The following is a 20,090-nucleotide window of genomic DNA, read 5'->3' on the forward strand; positions in this document are numbered from 1 at the left end:
CAACATCAGTGAAAACGCATGAACAGATTTGAACAACATTTTCTAACCTGCAAATTGCCATGTTATTTATATTTAGATAATTGTTCCGACCATTTCGAAATGGGGAGGAACGTTGAGTTCGGGTGTGTTTTAGTTTAGGTTTTTTTCGTTTTATACGCAAAGTTGGGAATCTCAATTAATTATCTGATGGGGTCAAAAATATATATTTTTTACGCTATTCTGCGCGTGATTCGGACATCCTTAAATTTTTTAAGAACTTAACCCAGAATCGAGAAAAACAGATTTAAAATTCTTGATTTTCAGTCATAATTCGAGCAAATAAATCGAGCGAGCGGGCTTAAAACCGATTATTTTAATATCTCAAATTAATCCGAAAAAAATTTTTATATTGTAAATTTAGTTTTATAGCGGCTTTTTGGAATCAAAATATCAAAAAATGGAAAAAAAATTTGAAAAGTTTTTGAATGTCTTGTTTCGTTTTTTTTCTAAACAATTTTCTACTAATTTTTTTGTCCAATTTGCTTATTTTACTATGGCTATCGAAATTGCCTAAGCTCTAGTTTTTGGTTCAGATCCTTTTACACCACATAGAAAAAACGACACTAATTGTAGAAAAAAAAATAACTTTTTTGTTGTATTTTTTTGTAGAACCTTTTGTGCAACTTGCACAGTAACTGGCTGTCCTTGTTAGATATAGCAAACAGAAGAGGGTGGGAAATCGGGAAGAAAAAGCTAAAATGGATAAACATTTGCGCGGGTTTTTATGATGATCATAAATGCGGATATATGCGGTAATATACGCCGGATTTTATTGACAGGCCTGCGACTGAATCTGGAGAATGATCGGTTGTAGCGAATCAAAATCCTCCTAATCACTTTTTCATCATTATTAGTTTATGGTAACTTCCAAGTAACTTTTTTCTCTGTGGAAACATTTTATTGGCCTCGTGTTTAACAAGCAGAAACGTCAATTTTTGACTTAGCAGCTAACTTTCAAAAAGCTACACCATATATTTAGCGCGAGTAAAAACGCACGTGTATGTGCAGCGTCGTTTTAAAATGACGGCGGTCGATTTGATACAGCTATAGAGCTATAGAGGCTTGTTGGTGCTGTTGATTTGTGATTTCTTTGTTTGAATCAGCTGCTACAAGCCAGCACCACGTGAACAGTCGCGAAAACCTGGCGGGATATTCGGACGGCGATCAAAACAAACAAGATACCAAGCCACCATTGAACATCCAAGTCTCCTGGTTTTCCAATTAACAGGAAAACGATCGCCCAAACTTAATCTAATTTGACTGGGTGAACAAGTTTTCAAAGCAATTATGAGAGGGGCGATTTTGAACTCTTAGGTAATCAAAATATCCCTTTATTATCTGACGAAGTTTGACGTTTAGACTAACTAGACGTCGATTTGAGGTTACTGGGCTGTAAATAAAGCTGAATTTTCATTTACCACGTGTGAAATAAGCATAAATTACAAATCGAAAACAAACAACTACTGATTTGACCGTAAGTTATGAGCGCCTCTTCGAATTCCTCCAAACCCGGGTCCAGGCCACCCACGAACCCGAAGCCAACAGCAACAAACCAGCAGAGTCGTGGCGACAGTGCTTCGGAACCACATGCTCCTCCGCCGCCGAATCCGAACACCAGCGGTAGCAGAACGAAAAGCCGAAACCCGAGCTCGCTAAATAACGAAGACTCAACTGGCAGTGGTTCGGAAGACGGGGTCGGCAACAATGGGGACGAGCCAGTTGTCGGCAATGTGAACAAATTCTGCGCCGTGCCGCCGGGATACTCGAACAAACCGAAACGAGGACATTTGATATTCGACGCTTGTTTCGAAAGTGGGAATATAGGAAGGGTGGATTATATTTCGGACTTCGAGTACGATTTGTTCATTCGGCCGGACACCTGTAACCCCAAATTCAGAGTGTGGTTCAACTTCACTGTGGAAAATACAGTAGAAGGACAACGGGTCATCTTTAATCTAGGTCAGAAATAATCGAAATTGGTTTATTTCTGTTGAATTTCTGTTATTTTCAATTTTTCTGAAACTGAAGTTGAAATATACTATTTAGAAATTTAGCTCTTTTCCTCTCCCCCCCCCCACCCCCATTCATTTGAAGTTGAATTGTAAAAAAAACTATTTTAAAAATGTCATAATGCAATAAAACAACACGTAATAGAATAACACGTAAAACAACCTAGAATAACCCGTAAAACAACAATGAATTATGAAAGGAGAAATTTTATATGTGGAAGATTGGAAAAAAGCTAATAATTTAGCCTCTAAATTGATTCGAACAATATTTTATTTGGTTCAAAAAGTAACTAAGCCCTTTTGTAATTTTACGAGGGGGATGGGAAACAGGAAAAATGCCTTTTTTGTTGCATTTTAGTGAACTTCAGCAAGACGAAGTCGCTGTACAGGGAGGGTATGACGCCCTGTGTGAAGAGCAGCAGCAGGCCCAAGTGGCAGAGACTTCCGACCAAGAATGTCTACTATTACAAGTGTCCCGACCACCACAAGAACTACGTCATGTCCTTTGCATTCTGCTTCGACAGGTATATCAATGTCAAATATCTTCTGACGTCCCCCATCCATTGCCTGTAATGATTATTTTTAATTTTTAATTTTTTCCTTCCCCCACCTGCACATGTTTTCACTAGTAAAATTTAGTAACCACAATTTGTATTTATAAGTAAAAGATTTTTTTCCATTGTTTGTTGTTATGAAAATTGGCATGCGGTATGATTTGGCCAAAGTATAAATATTTTTGGTCTTCATAATTAACCTTGCAAAACCACAAGTTACAATATAAATTTAATGCTCATTCGAATTGGGGGAAAGGAAAAGCCAAAAATCTTTATTGCTGCATTTTTTAAAAATATTTTATGCGCAAAACATTGGTCCAAAGATTGAATTTCAAAAAATTACCATCCTTGAATAATTCTAGCCAAATCTGAGCCAAAAATAATTCAACTTCGATAATATTAATATAATGTTTGTTCATTTTAACAGAAGTTTGGCTAGTCTCCATGCATATTATGGTGAAAATTGTAATGCCTTGGTTATTCAAGGGTATTGAACAACCAGCTAGAGTCTTTGTCAATTGTTTCTGTCACTTTCTGGAAAAAACCGTCATTTTTTTGCTTTATGGAAAAGTTGTATGCATACAGGAAAAAATGTTGATGAAAAACTTTTCATGCATATTTCTGTTCTTGAAGAAAATGATGCAAACTGTATGACCAACCTTTTTCCATATATGGAAATTGTATGATAAGCATTTTTGGTCATCCCGGGAAATTACATCTTTTTTTTTCTTTTCTTTTCTTTCTGGTCATCCCGGCTCTGTTTTTTTCTACCCCCTCCCCCGCCACCTGCAAATTTTTCAAGCTAAATTTTTGTTCGCATTTTGCAATTGTTATGAAAAGTGACATACGGACTAAATAGGCCATGACAGAGATATTTGGTCTTCATAATTAACCTTGTAAAACGACTGGTTACACCATAAAATTGAGGATCGTCTGAATTTTTCAGTTAAATAAGGTTACTATTATGCAGATTAAATTTTGGCAACGTTTTGCAGACAGAACTCAAGCCAAATTCAAAGACTGAATTCGTTTTTTGCTTTCAAAGTTTTATAACGTTTTATTATAGTGTTTTATAGCTCTTTATAGGTCTTTTCAGGTCAGTTATTGGTACGGCAAATCAGATGGAAATCGAACGTCCAATTAAATTTCATTTTTTTCACATGAATTTCATATTCATTAAAAGTCGAGAAAGTCGAGAGAGCTGAAACGTTAATTCGAACATGGCCGATAACCAAGTTGAGAGCAGTCGAAACATGGTTCGGTTGCTATTGAAACAAAATAGGCCAAGCACAGTCGAAAATGAGTGGAAAGCAGTCGAAACATAAGCCGATCTCAGCCTTAAATTGGATCTAACACAGTCGCCCGTTTCGACTGAGCTCGATCTATGTTTCGCCCCTTTCGACCTTCTCGATTAAAAACTACTTATATTGTCTGGCAGAGCCAGACTCTGTTGTAAACCCTTTTTTTTCTATGTTAAAATTTAAACATTTTTCTAGACTACTGTTGTATTGTGTGTGCATTTGTTTTAGACAGAAGGACACTTATCAGTTCGCGTACTGTTTCCCCTACACTTACACTAGACTGCAGGCACACCTGGATGCGATAGAGAAGAAGAAGTACTCCTATGTGAAGAGGGAGAGTCTCACCAGCACAGTGCAACAGAGGAGACTGGATCTACTCACAATCACCAACGAGGAGAACTTGGATCCGGGCAAGCGACAGAAGGTATGAGAATTATTCAATAGAGTGCTGTAAATTTAATGTCCGCTGCATATAAAATTTGAAGTCATTATAAATGTGGTACGAAAAAAGAAAGACTTTGAAAAGTGAAGTTGAACCCAAAGAAAGAGACAGGTGCACGTGCAGCTAAAGCTCACTAAAACTAATAACAAAATTAGTGAACATTGTATCAGAAAGTTGAAGTGTAGATAATGCCCGAGTCGAGCGACCTAGAAAAACTTCTTGAAGAAGAACTTGAATCCAGACAAGAGTCAGAAGGTACGGTATACACACCTGATACCTATTAGCACCTGGTTCATTATTGATCGCAAATAACCGGGCTCCAAATAGACCCCACAGATTTAGAGAACAAAGAAGGGGTTTGAGGTAACTCAAGGGTACTCAAGGCAAAAAGTTAAGAAACTGCAACCAATTAAACTTAGAAAAGGTAGAAAAAACTAATGAAAAAACTTCATAAAAGTACATTTGATAAAATGTTACTTTGTTGTAGCTAATTCTAAGTTAAAACTATAAAAAGAATATGGAATTAAGATGAATTAGTCGGTAAGTTAAAACATTAAAACAATGAGAGATCATTCTCTCCGCCGGAGAGAATGACCAATGAAGGTCATAATAAAGTGACCAGTTAAATAAACTAATATGTTTTGCAGTAATTGCAAAACATGATGTAAATCACAACATTCCCCTAAGCAGGAAAAATTTTTTAAATTACGAGTAAAATAAGCACCATAACTAACTAAGTCTGACTCCTTTCTCCCCCTTTAGGACTAGGAAAGAAAGAAATTAAGCGCTGTAATAAGGAATTGACATTAACTGGAGCGCCACTAAGTGGTTAAATTCGAAAACTAACTGAGAATTAATTATCCGGATTCCGACGGATATGAGATGAATTTTGAAAAAAATTGAAGTATGGAGTAGATGTCGTCGAGTTTTATGTGTGAAGTAATGCTTTTAGATACACCAACTGCCAGATTGCCGTAAGTTTTTCCTTTAAAGACTAGGAAAGAGAGGAAATCAAGCGCCATAAATAAGGAGATGACATTAAACAGAAGCGCCACTATATGATTAAATTCAAAACTAGAATTGTGAATTAATTATCCGGATTCCGACGGATATGAGCTGGGTTTAAAGAATTCGAGATGAAAAAAAAAATTATCACCAAGTTTTATGGGTGGGAATAACTGGTTTGAGTTATACCAACTAAAAGCAGGTCGAATTAGGGAAATTTGGAGCACCAATTTCTTTTGTTTTCCTTTTACTGACGGTTTATCCAAAGGATCGCTTATCTTTTTGGTAGCGTATCCGAAATTACTGAAGAACGTTTTGATCTCTGAGGTTAGCACCGATTATAGGGTAGTATGAGCTCTTTGAAATGACAAGTGACTGGGATATGTATAACAAATTGTTTACAAAGATTTATAATCGTTTAAAAAGTTTTCGAGTTCCTTGTTGAAAAGCTCACTATCTAGATCAGAATGATCGCCAAAATTTTCCAGTTCCATCCTTAGTGATTCGTCCGTTGATGAGGTTGATATTTGGTTCGAAGATGATGAACTTGAGTCAAGAACGATTAGCTCCGCCGGAGTCGTCTTATTGTCTGACGTATGTGGTTCTTCAATTTCAATCACGATTGGATCGGTCGCCGAACCGGATATTTCTTGTATGTTATCTACTGCGTCAATAAAATAACGTTTGCCATAAAATTTTGGTGGGCCTACATTTCTACCAGAACGACGGATGGTAGGGGTAATTTTACCGGATTTAGTAGTAGGATCGGTAAGTACAGTGCACTCGTCGGATGAGTCGTTAATCTCGTAGACTGGGAAGTCTGTAACCGAGTTGTTGTCCGTTGGATTACACTCATCTTGTCCGTTTTGATGCTCCGAATTGTCGTTGTCCCCTCCCTGGGTCACCGTTTTCTGTTCCTCTGTACTAGGTGTTCTGCCGGCGGGTATTATGCTTATTGGACACTCGTAAGGTTGTTCTCTAGGTTGTTCGCTGTTAGGGTCAATGTAGTTTTCTAAAACCTCAGATTTTATTTCGGGACGTGTTTTAGCGGAATTATGATTGTTTTTGATTGAGACATGAGGTGTATTTAGGTCTGAAATAAAGCGTTCCCTGGCTACGTCTCTACAAGGAAAACCGCCCGCTATCCATTCCCATTCGCTAGTGTCCGAAATATCCGAAGGAATTATCATGGATTCATCCGAAGCGAAGTAACCTGGGGGTGTTGTAGACTTCTTTGCGTGATGTGTTTGTCTTCTGGTATGTTTGTGTGAAGACCCTGATACGTATGTCCTAGTTAGGTTGTCTGAAGTGGTCGGGTTCAACTGTCTTGCCGTTCTTCTGGTTGGCTTTCTTGATCTTGGTTTCCGTGATGGTCCTTTCTGTTTCTGACCTACTTCAACATTAGCATTAGGAAAATACGGGAATGAAATGTTTCCTTTAAAAGGTCTGATTTTGTTTGAGGTATAAATCGGAATCGCAATATCGGATTTTCGAATTATTTTTCCGTCGGATAACTTTACAGTCGAAGTAGAAGAATTTATAATTCTTTTATTTAGTTCCTTATAGAGACAGTCTCGATTTATATTGCCGTTGGATTTCCGAAGGATTTTACCTTTGAATGGACTTTTGATTGGTAGTCTATTGGCGATGATTTTCGAGGAAGAAGCATAGTCCGTGTCATAGCCTTTTTCGGTCGGGTTCTGGTTTTTCTTGGCTATCAAGTCGTCCTTGTAGCCGTCCTCTAGTCTGTCATCTGCATTCCAATCCTTAGCTCGTTCCTTAGACAGTATTGATTTCCCTTTGTCTAAAATTCCAAAGGAGGGTTTACCGGATGCTAATTGTTTCCAAATGGTATTTGGTTTTCTGTTATAGTGTATCTCGAAGGGTGAACATTTAATTTTTGATTGATAAGAAGAACGTAAATTCCAGATGATATTTGAAACGGCATTCTGTAGAGTGCTTTTATCATGTTCTTTTGAAATAGCCAGTAGTTTAATTTTCACGGTGTGTACTAATTTTTCGACCAATCCGTTGGAACGGTGGTCGCCTACTGTACAAAAGATTATTTTGATGTTGTTGGAATCGCAGAATGATTTGAAGTCTTGACAAGTGAAGCAAGTAGCGTGATCTACCCTTATAGAATAAGGTATCCCGTGTAAGAATATGTATTCTTGTAAAAATTCTATGACTGTTTTTGAAGAAGTGGACGATGTAATTTTTGCCGACGGGAATTTAGAAAATCTGTCAATACAGAGTAAAATGTATTTCTTTGACCCCCAGTAAGAATCCAAAGGACCCGCGAAATCTAAATTTAGTTCTTCATTCGGTTCCGATAGTGGAGGAAGTTCGCTAATTTGTGACTTAGGAATGACAGTTTTCAAATTCTTACCCGCCGATGTACATTCTGAACAATTTTTTCCGTGGAAGTAGATTTGCCTGTTAATATGAGGCCACCAGATGTATTGAGCCAAGTATTTCATTCCAAATTGACCCGGGTGAGTTTCGTGTAAGGTCTTCATCATTGCGTTTCGTAGAGTAAATGGGATAACAAGTTTACCGTCCATATAAAGTAATCCGTCGGATTCATGCAGGTCTCGGGTAAAATGTTTGAAATACGGAGAATTTGCATTAATCTTCTCCACCTTATTTTGAAGTGCTTTAACAATTGGGCTTAACATGGGATCATCTTCTGTCAAGAGAGCTACTAACTTGGCATTAAATAAAATATTTAAATCCAAGGGTCGATCCGGCAACTTCAAGTTTTCACGGTATTTTTTAACGAGATTAGCGTGGTCTGATAAAAGTTGAAAGTCTAAATCTACGGAAATACCGGAAGTGGTGGGATTAATTACAATATTCTTATTATTCATATTAACAGTATCTACAATTTTTTTATCTACAGGTGAATTAATTAAACTACAATTAGAGATTAAAAATTAAAGAAATGCGGAATTAGAAATTGAAATAATTAGAGTATTTGTATTCGAATAATCCGTTGGAATGCAATTTGAAGTACAAAATTCTGTTCTTTTGTGATTAAATGAGCAAATTGGAAAAGACGAATTAATGAGTTTTAACACTGCTGCTATTAGGTAATTACGTAATAAAGCATAATCGGAATTTTCCAGATTAAAACCAATGGCTGAGCAGGTAGTTTTTAGTTTCTCCGGCGGATTTAATGATTTATTAATCTTATTAATGTTTGCTACTACGAATTCTTCGTCGTAGTGTGATATTGGAAGGGCATTTCCTGATGGGATTCTTGAAATAAGATCAGTAAAACCCATGTCTTTTCCTGCAATGTGTTTGATAGAGAAATTAAAAGGTAATAATCTGTCTACCCATCTTGTTAATCTACTGTGGTAGGTTTTATTACCGTGATTTGGTGATAACGCGGATAATAAAGCTTTATGGTCGGTAATTACTTCGAAATCTGATCCGTAAAGATAGTTCTTATAATGTTCGACGGCCCATACAACCCCTAGAAGTTCGAGCTTGTTCGTAGAATATTTAGACTCGTGAGGGTTTAAAAAGCGCGAAGCGAATGAGGTTGTTTTCCAATCGTTCCCGTGGAGTTGTTCAAGCGAGGCCCCAAGTCCGTTATGAGGAGCGTCTGTTTTTACTCTAGTTTTACGTTTCACGTCGAAATGGGTATTCTCTGTTAGGTTTACGATTTCCTCTTTAATTTTTTCAAACGCTTTTGTATGGTCGTCGTTCCATTGGAATAATGATTTCTTATTTAAAAGTGGTCGAAGTGGACTTCCTAAGGATGCTAAGTTTGGGACAAATTTTATGTATTGGTTTGTAGAACCAAAAAACGAACGTAGTTCTTTCAAATTCTTCGGAATAGGTAAGTCTTTTATGGCTTTCGATTTGTCGAATAATGGGGTAATACCAGATTTAGAGATTTTGAATCCCAACCATTCTATTTCTTTTTGAAAGAATTTACATTTTGACCATTTCACCGCGAAATTATATTCGTCGAGAGTTGATAAAATTTTTAACACGATATTCTTGTGCTCTAAGAAGGATCCTTTGGAAGCGATTAAAATGTCATCCAAATAACAATTGGTAAATGGGATTGAACCTAATGTAGAGTCCATTACTTTTTGAAATTCGTTAGGCATATCCCCTAAGCCGTAAAAACCAGTTAAAAATTGGTAAGTACCCGTAATGTCGCCACCCACGATACTGAAGTTACATTGGTTACTAGTGAATTTATCTAATGCTAATTGACTGTACGCGTTTTTCAGGTCTAAGTTTGTAAACCACACTTCTCCAACGGAATCATTAGTAATTTGTGCCGCGACATTGTCTACCAGTTCGTGGATGTTTGGCATTTGATATTTGTTCTTGTAAATCTGTTTGTTTATGAACTTGGAGTCTAAGGCTAATTTGATGGATTTATCTTTTTTACAAGTAATGACTATTGGACTAATAAATCTGTCTTCGTCGCAGTTTTCTAGTTTTTTGATATGTCCTTCCGCCTTTAGTCTATTTAATTCAGACTTTACCGCGTCCAGTAAATGAAGGGGAACTCGTCTTCCCTTTAGTTGGATTGGTTTTAAGGGTTCGTGAAAATGGGTGATTTTCATTTGATTGTTTATTTTTCCAATCCGAAGGAATAAATTTTTGAAAGATTTTGTTATATTTAAAATTTCCCTATCCTGGTTTGATTGAGAGATGGAATTTATTGACTTACACTGTTTGTTAGTCTGGAAATGTGGAAAGTGTTTCTGAGAGACTTCTATCCCCACTTTTGGAAGGTTGTCGTTCCCTAGGATATTTCTCTCGTGTCCCTCGGTTAAGAAGAATTGACAATCGTTGTCTGACCAGCCGTTTGAAAATATCGGAAGCTTCACCTTTCCAGTAATGTTTATGGCATTATCTGTGAATCCACAGTATAGGTCTCTAGTTGATTTATCCACTGGATAGATTTTCAAGTAAGGGTCTCGTAACTTTAATTCGTGAAGTACGTTTTTCTTAAGGAAACTCACCGGGCTTGCTGAATCCACTTGAATGTTTAAAATTACTTGGTTTTCTTTTCCGAGTCCAATGTTCAATAATTTCTTTAATTCTTTTCCATCGTTATCGAAAATCGTAGTTACATTTAGTACAGAATAATCGTCATTTTCACTTTGTCCAGATTCTGACCATGCGTTTATTACACCACAACATTCTCTATCGATGAGGTCAGTATTTACATCCGGAATATCCGACGGATTAAAATCTGTGTTATCTACAATTTGGGTATTTACAATGTTTACATTTTTGCGACGAGATTTACAAAGTCTAGTGAAATGTCCTTTGAATTTACAAGAAGTACAAGTCGTGTCCTTTGCTGGGCAAACTGCTAAATGACCTTTCGAGAATACACCGCCGCACTTCATACAGTTGTTACTCTTTTCGATGTTAAGGGTTGGTTCTCTTTTGACGTTAAAGTGGTTACTTGGTCTGTGTACGGATGATCCGTTGGATTTAAAATTATTTGTTAATTTCAGGTGGTTTAAAATTCCTTTTTCATCTATGAGTGCAACATTTAGTGCTTCGCGTGGAGGGAGGGTTTCTGTTAACAATTTCCTTTGAATGTCATAGTTTTTCATATTATTTATGAAAATGTCTCTTATCCACTCTTCTTCTCCTGCGGATATGTCACACTTTTTGGCCATTTCGGCTAAGGCACCCCAAAATTGTTCAAGGGATTCTCTTTCTCGTTGCTTTCTATTTAATAGTTTATGTCGTTCAAATGTGACATTTGTTTTTCTTACGAATGCAATCGCTAAGAACTCCCAGAATTCCTTAAAAGAAATTTGCAGAACTTTCACCTTGGTAAATTTTTGTCCAAAGATCCTTTTTCCTTCATTACCCAGTGCCAGATATAAAACCGAACGTAATTTCTTGTCTGCTTCTTCTATTCGCATTCCGTTGAATTTCTTGGTTTCAGTTTTTATCGAAGCAGTTTCTTCTTCGTCATACCGTCTTTGCTCTTGAGTGTTTCTTTCTAATCTGGAGCGTCTTTGGGCATCTGTTTCACCGTCTGTCGGGTTTTCCAAATTTGGAGGTAATGGGTGTTGTCTCTCCGACGGATTGAATAGATTTTCTATGTCAATGTTTTCCTTAGCAATGATAGCTAATTGAAACAGATCGCTCCAGTCTTCCCATGGAATGGGAGGGTCTACCGTATGGTTTTGCCAAAAAGGAGGTATTCCTCTCACGTTAGATTCGTTAGTTGACTGCGCCATGATAAAATGTTACTTTGTTGTAGCTAATTCTAAGTTAAAACTATAAAAAGAATATGGAATTAAGATGAATTAGTCGGTAAGTTAAAACATTAAAACAATGAGAGATCATTCTCTCCGCCGGAGAGAATGACCAATGAAGGTCATAATAAAGTGACCAGTTAATTAAACTAATATGTTTTGCAGTAATTGCAAAACATGATGTAAATCACAACAACATTTTTTTCGTCCAGCACTGTTAGTGCAAATCAATCAGACAATCTGTTGTAGTTTTTTTTTAAATTGAAATGTAACAACTGAAACTTTAAATCCGAATAAACTGAAGGGTAGTCTTTGTGATAGTTGACGCGACCATCCAGAAACTTTTAGATTTTAAAGAAACCAATTGAAGTTGCAAAAAGATTGTAGCAAATATTGAAATAATCAAAGAAAAGAAACAAGGCTAAGTTTTCTTTACCTTCCTAGGTAGTAGGTGTCACTTCTCGCGTACATCCGGGAGAGAGTCCGGCCTCGTTCGTGTGCCAGGGTCTGATTGACTTTCTGATCTCGAACCAGCCGGAGGCGCAGATCCTCAGACAGTACATCGTGTTCAAGGTCATTCCAATGCTCAACCCTGACGGAGTCTATCTAGGCAACTACAGGTCATCCTTGATGGGCTTCGACCTCAACAGACACTGGGGTATGGTCAGTAGCGGTCTTAAGGGGGCGGGGTTTGCACGGGTAGTGCCTAAACAAGTGCTCCTCTTGTATCTACACTCTTAAAAATGTTCACATGTTTTCGCGAAAAAAAAAATCTAGTTATTTTTACGAGCCAAGTCTTGTCAAAAAGGTTCACGAGAACAACTTGAGGTTTCAAGTAAAACACTTGAAAAGTCTAGCCTTTTATTCAATTAAAACAACAAAAGCATATGCATTGTTTTGTTTTCAAGTCAAGCGCTTGAATTTTCTAGTAATTTGTTCAGTTGTCTTCACGAGATTATATTCATTTTTTAAACCTTTACAAAAAAATTTCCTGTAAAATTACATGAACTTTCACCTGGTATAGCTGATTGTTGACGGGTTTTCATTAAAAGTATAATGTAAAAGCCGATGAAATTTGTATTGTTTTGAAGTTTTTATAGTGAATTAACCTCGTATGATCAACAAATGCTTTCACTTCGTTAAAAAACGAAAACAGGGGCGGATCCAGGCTTTTCCCGAGGAGGGGGAGGCGGATTTTCAAAAAATTTGTTGAATTTCTTTGGGTCGACCAAAGTGCTTTTCCCAGCGCTCCTGCATTACTATAAAACCCTTTTTTGTCAAAAATTTCTGCGCCAAAAGCCAATTTTTGAAAAAAAAAAACAGGCCAAAATTGCCGTTTTTGGCAATTTTATAAACAATTTTGAACGAAAATTGCGTTTTTTGGCGCGCGCTTCTCTTCGTATAAAAATTAGTATATATTGGCGTCAAAGACGCCCTAAGAAACATTTCACGGATGTCACAAAAAATAATAACAAAGGAGGGACCCTTCGGTTGTGAGGGGGTCGAATCCCTGAGACAGGATTGTCCGCCCGCACCCGCACCCCCACTAAGTCCACCCTGACTTTTACTTAAGATTTCAAGGTTTTGTGGCTGTTATTGATGACTTTTCACGTATTTTTCTAAAACTTGTGATTTTATGCTTTGTAGTGTCTAGTGTTTGTCTAATTTTTTTTTCAAATGTTTCTGAATTTTTATACACTTTTAACTGATTGTTCACGTGTAATAAACCTCGTACTGAGAAAAAAATTAGTGCATGATTTGACTTTTTTTTCTTAGACTTTGCTAATTTCAAAAAATTTAATTTTCGAGATCTGACAGAGGTAAGATTATAAAGTTTTCCTTTAACCTAAATGTATATAATTCAATCCTAAAACCTCAAAATTATTTTGGTATTTAAGACAGTTGTTCATACCTTTATAACTCATTTATATTGATTTAATTAACCCTCCTAGTTTATCTGTTTATGAATATCATTTTAAATCTAGGACCAGTTCGACTATGATCTCGACTATGATCTATGATATATTCTAACCGAGACCTATATTTATATGATTAGTTGGTTACAAAAAATTTTGTCCAGTTCACCCAACTTGGAAAAAAATATGAATTTAATCAAAAAACCAACGTTTTAGAAGACATTGATTTTCAAATTTCAACAAACTACAGTCATTCAATTTTACATAAGTGTCATTTTACTAAAAGAAACATTGGGATCATTTGATAGATCCTTTTGTTTCAATAAGTAACTAATAATTGAAACAAAGGGATTTATCAAGAGATCCCAGTGTTTCTTTTAGTAAAATGACACTTACGTAAAATGGAATAACAATAGTTTGTTGAAACTTGAATATCAATGTCTTCTAAAATAATAATTTTTTTGCTAAGTTCATTTTTTTTTCACGTTGAGTGGACTGGACAAAGTTTTCTGTAGCCAGCTAACAAAGGTGTATTATCACACGACCAAAATAGGCATACCTATATCTTTGGTCGTATTTTGGTCGTATTATCACACGACCAAAATAATACCTATATCTTTGATAGCATTCACGAGGCTTTTATAGACTCAACGTCTCAATCAATAGACCAGAAAACTGTGAAAAATTTGGTTCAAGGGCTAGGTGTAAACATTTAGGTAATGTTAAAAATTTTGACTCTTTGCAACTAATTAATTTTTTGTCTGGCTGGTTTAATGTCCTATGAAAAACGGTAGTTATCAAAAAAATCAATAGTATAAATAAGTTAAGTAGTATTTAAATAATGAATATGAAACATTATATAGGACATTCATAAAATTCGTTGAGCGCATCAAGCAAAGTTTTTTAGAAGCATTTACGAATCATTGTCAATTATAGGTTTATAGTTAAAATTCAGTGTTCGGTTTGGTTTTTTTTCAACTAAACAAAAAAAATGCAAACAAAACCACTATAATTTTGAAGTTATTTCACAGTTTTTTACAGTGAAATCACCGCTTGTTAAAAAAAAAATTGCATGTAGTTCTTAAGCAGGGGCACAACAGCAGTTCTCTGTGACGAGCTGCACAGCTCATATGTTGCTTCTTTCCCTCGTGGATAAATGGTCTGAACTAACCTAACTTAAACCTCAGAAAGTCGGTCTTAAATAATTTAGCTTTGAGAAAAACAATAGTATCAAAAAAATGTTTCGTTTCTTGTATTAGATTTTAAATTTTCTTGCTGAAAACAAGCCTGCCAATTCTTTTATGCTTCTTTTATAGTCACTGAATGTAATTAAGACCGCTGTTAAAATTTTCTTTTAAAGACGCTTAAATTTATTTTGACTTGTAATTTCTTCAAAACTTTTCATTGTTCTTTTGTTGTTCATTCAAACTTTTATGTTAGTTGGAAGGCAAGTTGTGACTCAGGTAACAGAAGTCCAAACAGACAAAAAGTTTGGTTGATTGTTAATTTAAAAAATAGTTTATGTTTGATTGGTTTCTTGGGGAACAAAAAAGGCATCTATTGGTCCAATTTCTCAAAAAAAATTATTATATGAATAAAAAGTGCACCAAGGAAATTTTTATGATTTCATGAAAGTTAATGACAAGTTTTTTTTTCTTTGAAACTCAAAAGTAAAAGTTATCAATTTTTTTTCTGGTAAATTTGAGTTCATTTACACTTCTCACTTCTTCAACATACATAATAATTCCCGTAAAATTTCCCGCATTTCCCTTCAATACACAGAAGAGAAAATTGAAGAATATACAGAAAAAAAAAACAAGCTTGCCAAAATTGTTTTTTTCTTTTTAGGTAACCCTTCTGCGTGGGCTCACCCCACACTCTACGCGGCTAAAAACTTCTTCCTAGACCTAGACGCGAATGAAGACGTGAATGTGCAAATGTACTGCGACATACACGCCCACTCTACGCTGATGAACGGGTTCATGTATGGGAATATCTTCGAGGACTCGAACAGGTTCGAGAGGCAGGCTGTGTTTCCGAGACTCATGTCGAATAACTGCGATGACTTCTCAATGGCCAACACAAACTTCAACAGGGATCAAGTTAAGGCGGGAACTGGTCGCAGATATCTAGGCGAGTATTGAACTTTTAGAATTATTAATGAATTAATACAAATCTGAATTTTTTAATTCAAGTAAGTGTGAGATATCAAAGAAGATTATATGCCCTTTGGCTGCCACAAGCGCCAAAACTTTATTTGGTTCTGAGCCGCCTCGAAAGTTTTCAAATAAAAAATTGGCTTCAAATTCTAGAAATAAAAAGGGCTGTGAACTGTTTCATGTTATTTTTTTTCTTTTATTTCTGAAGTGTAATTTTTAATAATCATGAGATAGAAAAAGTCTTAGGAACAAATGGAACAAGCTTTGGGTTTCATTCTTTTCACAAATTTTTGATATCGCCTAAAACAAACTATAAAGAAATAGAAACAAGAGTCATCCTTTCTCAGAAAAAAGTCAAGCCAACCAATAGCAAAGAAAAATTATACCAAATAATTGGTGGATATTCAACTAACCGCCATATCTTGAAGCCGAAAGTACATCAGACTTACGTGAAATACATAAGAATTACGTAACAATTGCGTAATAACAATGGCAATCTGTGATTATGTTGCATAATAATGAAATTTTTCGGCTAGTTGGAATGGTTATCTTATTTTCGGTTTGTTGGCCCTTCGGCTTGTTGGCCTACCACCAAATAATTGATGAGACTATAGTCACAGTTTAATGAATCTGAAATCAGAAAATATGGTTCAAATTATTTGTTTTCTGTTTGTATTCACAGGTGGTGCTATGAACGAAGATGCCCTGTGCTACACGTTAGAAGTTTCCTTTTATGGATACATGACCTCAACCTCCTCCCAAGTGATACCATACACCGAAGAAGCCTACATAAAACTAGGTCGAAACTTCGGGAAAACGTTTCTAGACTACTATCGCATGACTGGAGTCATCCCCGAGAAAATACCCAGCTCAATATCCTTAAAAGGAAACTCAAAGAAGAGTAAAAAGTTATCACGTGGTGATACTGGAGGGTTAATGGAGTACACGAGTAATGATAGCAGTAAAGGGCGCCAATATTTAACTGCAGCAGTCAGTCAGCAATAGCAGTTTTTGTAAACAAATGGCAACAAAAAAACTTATAAAAAATCTTTTCTGTATTTGTATTGGTGACGAAGGGACATACGTCTTGGTTGTATAAACAGTAACTATGTCTTATTTCACTCACAGTTTTTTTCTTCAGTCTTTTTTTCAACGATTTCAATCTCAGAAGCAACTTTTTTGCAAAACAAAACAAGCTCGTTTTTTTGCGAAATTGGTTTAATCAGAAAAGCGAACCATATGAATGACCTAGAACTACCGACCTTTTTGTTTAAAAGAAAAAATTTATACGAGGGCTTTGTAATCAGCTTTTTCAATACTATTGAATTTAAAAAGAACGCTTTGCAATGGAGCTATTTGACTAGTAATTTGACAGGTTTTTAATGTGAGCTGGATAGTGATTGAAGAAAATTTACTGTTTTGATGATAAAAACCTGAAAAAATGGGCAGGTGCTTAAACAAGCCGGTCAATTTTATTTTAAGCAAAATTTTGTGCAAAATGAGCACATTTTAACAACTCGGAAAATCCGATTTTAACCATTCGGAAAGCTCTCCCAGAACACTATTACAACACTTTTCAGCCAAAGTTTTCTGTTTTCAAAAAGTAACGGCCGACTAAAACTAAAACACGACAAAAGTTTTACTCTATAATTTCTAATTTAGTTTTGTGCAGCTTATGTTATTTTAAAAGACTCAACCTTTTTAAACTGTTAAGAGAGAATTTTTTTTCATTTTCAAAACTGTGTTTTAAATAAAAAATGTGCTTTTTTCTCAAATATCCGTCACGATAGTTTTCCAGGTAAAATTAAAATCAAATTAAAATCAAAAAATCCCATCAATTTTTTTTTACGATTTCTCGTCATCTGATGAAAAATCATTGAAACTTTATAGAGACTCTTAAGTTTTGAATTTTGAATCTGTCTTAAAAATTTTTGTCTTTGTCCTTTTTTCGGAAGATTAAAAAAAACCTCTAACTTATTCGAACAATACAACTTGGATTTTGAGTCATTTTGTCAAGTCGAACAGACTAAATCTGCGTAACGGAAGATAAACTTGTCAAGCAAAACTTTATCTGAAGTTTTGGATTTATTTGACTCTAGTTGGCAGACTTTCACTGGTATTAAGCGGGAAGTAGTAGCTGTTGCTTTTCTTGCCTTGGTAGACTTTTTACTTAAAAATGTGTGATTTTGTAATATTTCTTTCTAAATTTTTATGATGCTACCTCATAACAAATTGACAGCAAAACTTTGAAGTCGGTTCAAGCAAAACTCATCTCGCCAAAAAATAATTATGATTTAATTGCAAAAACTCAGCTGCGTACAGCTTATTTTTTCGAAAAAAGTTTGAATAAAATTGAAAAAAATATCTGTGTCCCTGAAATCTGATTTTCAAAATGTCTAAGTAAAATGCAATAATTGAAATCTGTAAGCAAAATGAACTAACCAAACTTAAGTCATCAAGAGTATACAAAATTGATGGCCCAAACAAAACTATAGTCCGAGTAAATATTTGATTAAAAAGGCATGTGTGTCTCCGGAACGGATACCTGAGACGAAACTTGAAACATGTTAAAATTTGTAAGCAAACCCCACTTAAAAAGTTGGAACAGAATCTGTAAAAAAACTGAAACGCAACTTTTAGCGGCACAATTTCTTATCGCTGAATCTGCATCAAAATTGTATCAAAATTTTGTCGATGCTAGCGAGTTCCGCATTTTCGCATTTGTTAGTGAACTTATCCAGTTTTTTAGTGAACTGAGAGCTTGTACACAATCAATTCAAGCGTGAATTATAAAAAACTGCCTTAATGAAAGCAAACGCGGAATTAAAAACAAATACACAACCTTTGTCAGTGGAACCTATAAAAGTTTTAAAAGGAACGCCCTTTAAAATTGTTGATTTTTTCGATTTAAACGATCAGGACCATAAAAAAAGTTATTTTTCACAGAACTTTTTGTTTTCGGATTAAATGAATTTGAAATTTTTTCAGTTTTTGGGATAATGGTAAAATAATCTTTTGATGCTTCCACCTTGAGTGTTGTAATCTCAAACTTAGGATAAGTTTGCGCAAGTGTCAGCGTTCAATTTTTTGATTGATGCAGATCACAAATTGCAATAAACTCGAATATAAAAGACATTGTTTGAGTTAAATTTCTTTTATCAATATCTATATCACAATCAGCATATCAATATATATTATAAAACTGAGCAATAAAATCTGCGTTGGGTGACACAATCAGCATCCAAGAAAACGCTAGTTATTCTCCGCATTTGTTAGTTTCGTGAGTTGCAAATTTTCACTGCAAGCCGCGAGGGCCAAATCCTCGCGGCTCTGTTAATATTTTCAGAAAAGGTTAAAGGTTAATTGCATGTATAGACATATATGTATATGTATAAAAAATTATATAGATTTGTATATATCCGCATTCAAGTTTAGGCGTGAAAAACTGATTATAACGGATTATTATGATGATTTTTTGACAGTTATAATTGATTATAATTACCAAAATTAGGTGTTTAAAGGATTTATAATTGATTATAATCGTGATTTTTTAGAGATGATCTAAGATGATAATCTTTTATAATTGATTATAATTGATTATAGTTCTTAAAAAAACCCTTAGAATCAATTATAATCGATTATAATGGATTATAACCTCTCATTTTGCCAAAACTTTGTCAATTCAAAACTATATTCGAAATATTTCTTATGGGTTATTATTTTTGTTTGTGTCAATAGGAACATCACCAAAAGAAAGATCTCTTGAACACTTTGGTACATCTGAACACAAAGTTTTACCTCGAAACAAAAGTTTCATAGCGATCCTTTCATACTACTGAAAACATTCTCGCGTTAGATGAAAAATAAATCTTCCGAATCAATCATGAAACTAAATCAATTTGCTGATGTTTTGATGATCAAAAAGATTAAAAGATGCATCACGAAACAACTCTAATGGGGAAGAAATGAAAAAAATTCTATATTTGGATTGATTGGAAACTTTACAAACCTTTTTCTCATTTTCCATAGGAACCAACGTCTACAAAAAGCATAAAACATAAGCAATTTAGATGCAACTTTGAAAAAAACGAACAATTAAGAGGGATTATAATCAATTATAATCGATCATAATGGATTTTTGTGCAAAACCAAAGAATTAGAAATTCGAATAAAAATAATGGATTAGAATTATGCGCACGAATGGTTCAGTAGTCGCGGTTGCTCTTAATAAAAAGAAACCGAAATATCATCTAACAACAAAAGAAAAAATGGCCATTAAGTTTATTACCGCAACTCCCAAATGACCAGCATATACACTGTCTTTCTGGGTGAATTTCGAAAGTAACTCTCCTTTTTCTATATCTCTTATTTTGTGATAGATGGAGAGAGCTGCACTAATCTTGGA

The 20,090-nt window shown here is 35.1% G+C and overlaps 1 protein-coding gene across 1 annotated transcript; it reads left to right on the forward strand.

Annotated features, from left to right (window-relative positions):
- Positions 1-912: 912 nt before the first annotated feature.
- LOC134851400 (cytosolic carboxypeptidase 6-like) lies at positions 913-16,795 on the forward strand. The gene is made up of 6 exons (XM_063867465.1): positions 913-1,998; positions 2,407-2,572; positions 4,132-4,327; positions 12,055-12,268; positions 15,375-15,659; positions 16,368-16,795. The coding sequence occupies exons 1-6, from the start codon at positions 1,521-1,523 to the stop codon at positions 16,688-16,690; spliced, it is 1,662 nt and encodes a 553-aa protein (XP_063723535.1). The 5' UTR covers positions 913-1,520; the 3' UTR covers positions 16,691-16,795.
- Positions 16,796-20,090: the final 3,295 nt, after the last annotated feature.

This window comes from Symsagittifera roscoffensis, chromosome 7 (assembly GCF_963678635.1).
Source record: "Symsagittifera roscoffensis chromosome 7, txSymRosc1.1, whole genome shotgun sequence".
Classification (NCBI taxonomy): Eukaryota; Metazoa; Xenacoelomorpha; order Acoela; family Convolutidae; genus Symsagittifera; species Symsagittifera roscoffensis.